The sequence below is a fragment of the Felis catus genome, chromosome C2 (assembly GCF_018350175.1).
Source record: "Felis catus isolate Fca126 chromosome C2, F.catus_Fca126_mat1.0, whole genome shotgun sequence".
NCBI classification, from domain to species: domain Eukaryota; kingdom Metazoa; phylum Chordata; class Mammalia; order Carnivora; family Felidae; genus Felis; species Felis catus.
Genome location: NC_058376.1, coordinates 68,695,809 through 68,703,921, shown reverse-complemented (window position 1 = coordinate 68,703,921; position 8,113 = coordinate 68,695,809). Strand labels below are relative to the sequence as shown.

The 8,113-nt window shown below is 38.8% G+C and overlaps 1 protein-coding gene across 5 annotated transcripts in view; it reads right to left on the bottom strand.

Annotated features, from left to right (window-relative positions):
- Nucleotides 1-833: 833 nt before the first annotated feature.
- The window catches only part of SEC22A (SEC22 homolog A, vesicle trafficking protein), a 79,318-nt gene continuing 72,038 nt past the window's right edge, over nt 834-8,113 (bottom strand). For all 5 annotated transcript variants that reach the window (XM_003991713.5, XM_045037030.1, XM_003991714.5 and 2 more), the window contains one exon: nt 834-7,173. In XM_003991713.5, the coding sequence (XP_003991762.2) occupies nt 6,973-7,173 (201 nt within the window). In that variant the 3' untranslated portion in view covers nt 834-6,972. The remainder of the gene's footprint in view (nt 7,174-8,113) is intronic.

Here is an 8,113-nt window from a genome sequence, read left to right as displayed (position 1 = left end):
AAAGTGGTGGGCACAAGGGTGGCCACCATTCAAGAGTACCCACTAGATCAGAGCATTCAAAGCAAACAATGATGGGGCCACAGTGCTAGGGCCACATTGGACAACATGACGTTCCCAGAGGCACCTTCCCCTTTTGACAGCACTCCAGTACCTGGGAGACTGTGGGGTCCTGGAAAGCACAGTCTACCATTTCCAGACTGTGTGACAACAAACAACTGATCCTAGTCACTTACCTCAGATGGATATTGTTAGGTTCACATAACCTTCTATACCGAAAGCACCTGATGTACAGCAGCACTTGGCAAGCATGGGTCTCCATTCCCTTCTCCTGTCCTTGAATGCATCCCTACTGCCCTGCCCAGAGATCTGCACACAAGAGCTTGCCAGGGCAGGCAACATGCCTGCTAGACATTTCAACAGGATCCTCTCTTAGCTGCCGATCTCTGAAAAACTTTGTACAATGACTTATATTTAGAGGCATTTGCAACATAAAAGACTTATTACCTTGAAAGTAATAGCAACACCAACAAGACGGACCACAACAAGACATACCGTGCTGTCCTAGCACTCAATGTGCCAGGTGCTGTTCTAAGTACTCTCTATATATGGACTCATTTAATACAGCAACACTTTGCCCAAGGTACTATTACCCCCATTTTACAGACGAGGAAATGGAGGCAGAGAGGTTATGTGACTTGCTGAGGTCACAATGCCAGTAGAAGAGAGCCAGAGAATCTGAGTCCAAGTTCATAATCACTATTCAATATTGTAAATAGTTATGTTCTATTTTTTTTGTTCAGTGTTTTCAGATACAAGAATCACTTAAAGCAGAATTTCCATAAAATTACTTTATATCAGAGAACCAATTCTGTCCTTCAATTAGAAAAAGTAAATGTTTGTAACAAATGAATCACCAGTGAAGCTTTGACATTCTATGTTAAGAATCATTAGACTTAATACAAAGATCAGACTGTATAGCTCTTGCCCTAAAACCTAAGGCTCATTTAAGTTTCACCATACCCCTTGCATCCACATGTCCCCATGTCACTGTTCTACATACAGGAATTTCAGGAAGCCATTTTGCTCAGTCTTGGATAGCCACATTGCAGAAGTTAGCACTGACCAATCCCTTTTATTAAAAAGGTAATGCAGAGGGGTGCCTGGCTGGCTCAGTCCATAGAGCATGTGACTCTTGATCTCAAGGCCATGAGTTCGAGCCCCATGTTGGGTATAGAGATGACTTATATAAAACTTTTAAAATGTAGATTACTTGGATATACATTCCAACATATATTCCTTATGTATTTCAACATATTTCCATGTTGTCTAGCTTAATATCACATGGTGCTAAGAGCATGCATGAGTTCTGAGTAAGACTGATCTGGACTGAAATCTTGGTGCCACCAAGATTGGTGGCAAGATTGACTGAGGTCAAGTGACTTAACCTCTTTAGGCCTCGGGTACTCCGTCTATAAAAAGAAAGCTTACAGAAAGGCTTTCTGTAAGGATGACATCCTTACTGTACACAGTACCGTTTCCCTCCATGTCAGCTTTGTCTGTTCTCACTGCTGCTAGAACAGTAAAGGCCCAGTGGTTGTCAGTAACATACAAGGAGTATTCTTTCTGAGATTCTGCGGCACAGAAAAATGAACACCAACTTTTGAATCACTTAAGCCTGAATCTCAGGTTTGAATGTAAGTCTGTTTCCTCAAGCGAATATGAGATAGTGCCTCCCATCCCCCAGGCTGCCCTAAGGATTAACCATGAAGGAGGACCTAGCCCTGGCCCACAAAAGGTGCTAAGAATTCTTATCATTAGTCCCAGGCACTGGAAGAATTCCAAGTAGAAGGCCAAATATTGTTGGCAAGGTCATGGAGAGCCGAAGCCTCACAGAAAAGCACTGGCACTAAGGAGGCAAACAATGAAGGCAGAGCTGCAGAGGGCCGCCAGGACCAAATGGGAAACAAAAGTTTGGAGTCCTGTTTCCTACTCTCAGATGGAGCCTGAATATGCTTCCGTTCAGTGACACTTGCACTGCTGTGCTGTGGGATGCAGGGAAAAGGGGCAAATATGAACTGTGGGTGAGGTGGGGCTGAAAATACCGTTTGTTACCAAGGAAATAGCAGGAACAATTCATAAGGCTACGGTACGGATTTCAGGAACTCTTTGAGAATTAAGCCTGTTCTCTCCTGGAGTTTCCTACAGCCTCCAATTGTGCTAAGACTACTTATTATATATGGGCACTGCCAATGCAAAAGAAAACATGTACACACATGTCAACTACACTCCCTGTTCACAAGCAAGGAGGATACAAGCCACGTGGCTTCCAACCACTGAGTGCATTCAACAGTATGTTCAACACTGTGACTTCATCTTGTGAAATTGAGTAACCCAGAAAACTTGGCCACTCAAAGAAGATGTTACAAGAGTGGCAGCCACAGACACTGCTTCTCTTTGAAAAGTTCCCCGCTCAGAAATATGAGCTGAAATATGCTAAAATAAGCCAGCATTCAACAGCAGTCTCAGAACATTGATGAAGATGATCAGACATTTCTAACCCTAACTGATAAGACTAGAAGAGGTAAATTCTCAGCCAACACAGCCTTTACACACAAGCTGGTTCATAACCCTTGGAGTTGAAGGTGTTTAACTTTTAAGTAGCATATTACTAAAGCCAATCAAAATAAAAAAATCAGGTTGATTTTACTACAGCATTTCCTTAGAGATGATAAAGTAGGAAAATACAAAGAAGGCTTGACCACAGACAAAGATGGCAGCCCTGAAGAATTACCTGTAATTTGTGGTAAAGGCTAAGTGTTCAATTTGATCTGAATGGTGGCTGCCTTTGAAATACACTTGATACTTGAACAATACAAGTTTCAGCTGTGTGGGGCCATTTACATGTGGACTTTAAGTAGGCTGCATGCCCAACACCGAGCCCAATGCAGGGCTTGAACTCACAGCCCTGAGATCAAGCTGAGTTGAGATCAAGAGTTGGAACCTCAACCAACTGAGCCACCCAGGCACTCTGACATGTGGACTTTTTTAGAATTACAGTACTATAAATGTATTTTCTCTTCTTTATGATCTTAAGATTTTTACTATAAAAATACAGTATATAATACACAGAACATATAAAATATGTGTTAATTGACTGCTTATGTTATCAGTAAGGCTTCTGATCAGCTGTAGGCTATTAGAAAAGTAGTTACACATGGATTTTTGACTGCACTGGGGAGGGGTTGGTGCCCCTAACCCCTGCTTTATTCAAGGTCAAGTGCAATTTATTTGTTGTTTTACTATATACTTCATGACAGCTCTTTTAAAATAAACTAAAAGTCTGTTAAAATAACATCACAAGTGTGCACACACACGCACACACATTTTGCTGTGTCTCTTGGAAATCCAACAGCTCAGAGTGGGGCTCCATAGGTTACGTAGTAAGACTTTGGGAATAAAGCCAAGCAACTCCCATTTTGGTGGGTGGCTAAACTCAACAGGAAGCACTTATGTGACATGGAGGTTAAAGCTCATATGACAAACCTGGTCTGTGGAGCCTTGACAAATCCGGACACTGCCTAACAGAAATGTAACCAGTCATTTCTCCAGACTAGATTCCACTGTGAAAAAGACCACATTTAATACAAAATAAATGTGCTAATCCAGGGACAGCCATTAACTTTATATGAATTATAAAATGACAGAATTAGGTAAAGGTCTATGTCTCTAGGCATTTGTCTCAAATGGATTTTCAAGCTTTAACACGTACCTATTTTTACCTTAGGAGAAGAATTCTTCCTCATGCCAACAAAATCCTCTATTAACCACACCGAAACTCCTTAAATGAACGCCTCTGAAAGCTGGTACAAGTCAAGGATCAAGGCACAATCATTAATATGCAAGCGGCTAAAACCATTGAGGATTTTGTTCATTTTAGCATTTCACAGGACTCCCAAGAGTGAACCTCTTTACCAAAATCCCTCAGGAAGATGTCTTCCCTGAGGAACTGGTATACTCTTACAGACAGAGCTAGCGACGGGAAACTTGTTTCCCTCCTAGCCATGATTTCCAGGAAGTTCAAAAGTCAAATTTCACACTTGGTAACAGCAACATGTTCACCTTTCATTTTCACTGATCTTGTGTTTCTTCCTTTCTGTTCATAGTTACTGCTGTTGTATTTGTCTTATTTTGGTATAGGGTGCTTCAACTGTTTTTGGGAAATGGGCTAGGTATAAATACATTTCAAATACAGACCAAGCAAATATCATAAGCAAATATTGTAATTACTTTTAGAACACCTTAATAAAAGAGCAGTATTTCAGAGTCACCTTAATACACACCTATATTTGACACTAGCAGGCCTGAGCTTATTAAGTTCCCAATTCCCTGATTTTACCAAGAACAGATCTATTTCCTGAGTGCAACCCTAGTTATCTTCATCAGTCCCCACTCTGGGGAGGCAGGGCCCCAAGGCTAAGGGATTAGGAGTTGTATGTGCTTAGCTCTGTAACCCTACATAAGTCATTAACATCTGATTACCTCAGTTTCCTCCTTCATAACAAGAGGACAACTAATTCTTAGCCTCCATGACAAAACTCATTATGATTAGGTAAATGCAGAACTGCTCTTAGAAGTAACAGTGTGGTATTACTATCATACACATTAGAAGCCTAATGAGCTTAAAAACGTTATACTCACGGTAAAAATTTTTCATTCCAAGTTCACAGTTTCTTTGGCAACAACACGAAAGGGCAGAGAAGTTATATAAACACTCAGCGACGCAGATACCAAATAATGAAAAAAAAAAAGCATTTCTATACATAAAACATTATTTATACCTGTTTTCAGTTTTTACATTAATATGTAAACATCCCATTATCCAAAAATAGAAAAAAACAAAACAAAAGCAAAAAACCAAATTAAACAGCTGGTGAGTTTTAAGTGTCTTTGCTGACTGATCCAAAACACCAAACACCGTAATTCAATAATTCAATGATAAAGGAAAACCAAAGTGAACCAAACTGGTAAGAGAGCTATTAAGTATCAATATATAGCAAAATCACAATTAACCAGAATGCTCCAACTTCTTGGTTAATTGGCTATTTACAAGAGAACTCCTCTTGTTTTAACAGTTAGTTCAGAAAAATCTTTCCACACTGAACCACTTCACTCTCCTGGCTCAAAAGTACAAAATGCCAAACAGTTTTATTTTGATGAGTCAGGATCATGTGGTATATCTTGGGGCAGCTCTCAGAATATATATAATTTCTCTGCAGTTTTGTTAGAGGCAGAAAACTGAAGTGAACTGGAGTTTCCGGTTTTAAATAAATCCCTGACATTACAAGCTTATTGTCTTCCTTTTGCCTCATTCTCCTAAAAAGGGAGTGCAGCAAAAAGTTCTAGCTAGCAAGATTTTACAGTTAGTTGCAGGCATGCCTACATATACAGGTTCAAACAAACATGGTAGTTCAACGACTTTACCCCTCCGGACTATTTCTTCTGCTTAATAAATATGCCCAGTAACATGAGTTATATGTAATGGGTCCACTGTTTTCTGGATATCAAATTTTAAATTCGTATTCCTTATGTATTCCTTATTTGGAATCTTTTCTCTAAAAACAAAAGAAAATCATTAATGAAGGTAACTTGCAAAACCAGTAGAGATGTAGATTTTTGCTAATGGAATCAAACTGTGCTTCCTATATTATTAATTCATAACCTCTTGAACAATCTTTATAATGTTATGAAAAAACAAACGAGTTCTCTAAGAAATTAGGTGCAGAACTCCTCAAAGCCATAAAATAATAAGAGTTGCTGGGAGAAGTTACCTTCTGATTCTCTTAGTACAAGTTCAGTGTTCCGGACCCACACCGTTGGTAGCACACAGGAGGATTTTAGGTGGTATACAACACAGAGCTAAATAATGCAGAATCACAGTGAGAATGTCATTCCCTTTACCATTCTCTTTCATTCTTCTCATAATCCCACAGAGAGAGCCCCATTTTGGTGCTGGGTAACATCTCTCTCACTGCAACACACAGCAGGCTTCTTGGATTCAACACCTTAGCAGACATTAGTATCTAGTTAGAATTTAATAACATTTCTTGTTTTAATTTTATTTTGTTGTTACCCTTTATTCATGGTAAATTGATGCCGGTTTTCCTCTTGGAGTAGAGATTAGTTTGTTTTTACAATATTTTAAAATTTAAAGATAATATTAAGAAATAATACTTATATATAATACTTAAATGATTGAAGTTTGGGAAACAATGGTTATAATTTAACAAACCACATTTTTAAAAAGTGATTTCAAAAGAAACTACAAACATAGTCTAGAAAGGAAACATAGGTTACTGTGTTTTCAGTACTTGTGATGTTCGAAAGATGCGCTTATAACAGCTTTGTCATACATCAAGTGATTTCCAGAGTTTAGATTCAAGCAAAAATATAAGACGAAAAGAACCAATTCCACACCATCCTAGACTTCATAAACTCATGGTACCTTAAATAAATGTGCAAATAATCTGATATTTAGCAAGTTGTTTTAAATATAAACTTTGTGGCATCTTTTTATTTGGGCTATACTCATGCCTCATAAAGGCGAACCCAGGTCATAGAGTTCCCACTCGGTCCTCAGAGCATGTACCACGTACATTTTTGATTGAACTCTTCAGAAGGATTCAGGACTGCTGGCCAAGTCTTCCAATGGCATCTGACTGTTCTTCCACTGTCATGGCCCTGGAGAGAGAAGTCTCTTCCTCTGAATAATAATCTCACGGCTAATATGAAGTTTGCCTAACAGGTACTATATGCTCCCAGGCATGCCATGCTGACTTGAAACAAAAAGGATAGCTGGAGAAAAAGAAAGCAGAGCTTCTTGATTGTGGTGAACAGTTTCTTCATCACAGTGGCAGTTAAATATACTCCCTCCTTTTTCCCCAGAAGCCAAAGCAGTATGTCTGAAGGATGGTGTCAGACATCATAATCAGGAGCCTTGCCCTGGGCTTGCCTTAGCCAGATCTGTAGTGTAACAAACGCTCCCACGGTCACGTGAAAGAAAAGCTGCCAGAGGTTGCGCAGTTCATAGAGATACATGTTGCACAGACAGATTAAACCAAAAGTCAAAAAAGATTTGACATTCCGCCAGCCGGTGTAGTAGACAAGTAAATAACACTGTTCAAAATATAAAATGAAAGATGATTAGGGTTACAAGAAAAGAAACAGATGCTTCTACTATAAAATATTAACAGGCCAGAGAGTAAAATATGAGGGGATTTTTCATCTACAGATAAGATAATGTAACATCTTTAAGACATTCACTGTGAAAGCTGTACAGCTTGAAAAGAAAACAGATTTTTCCTTTTATGTTTTTCATTTGTCAAAAGATACAACATTTTATATCACATGTAAAATGGAGTTACAAGTGGATAACTCCCTTGCAAACAGCCTGAACACATTCCTCAAGGGGACAGGCAACTCTGAAGCATTCTCAAGGTCTAAGGGGATTCCATCTCTCATAGTCATCCCAGAAAAGTACAAAAAACTCAACCAAACTATAGCAAAATGGACTCTTATATAACCTGAATCTGCATATTAATGAAATCAACAAATACTTACTGATCCCCCATTAAGTGAAAGGAACTAAGCAAGGTAGAGGATCTGAGTGAACGTTTGAGCTAGAATTCATTCAACAGATGCTTACTGAGGTCCTGCTACAAGTTAGGCATTGTTCTCTAGTTTCAAGTAACCAAATGAAGCCCTTGCTCACATGGAGCTTACATTCTAGTGTAGAAAGAAAGATTATATATATATAAGAGATTAGATAGAGGATATAAAATATCAAATAGTTATGCCTTAAAATAAAAGACTGAAAAGGGGACAGAGCATATGATGATTGCTATTTTCGAAAATATAGTAAAGAAATTACTCTCCCAACCCCCAAATCCGGGTATTCACCTTTTCCTGCTTTATTTTTATCCACAATGTAACTATAAACACACTTTAAAAATATGCTTGTTTTGTTTGTTATCTATATTCATGAGAGGAGAGATTTTTGATTGTCTTGTTCACTCATTTATCTCCAGTGCCCAGAACAGTGCCTGGCACATAGTAA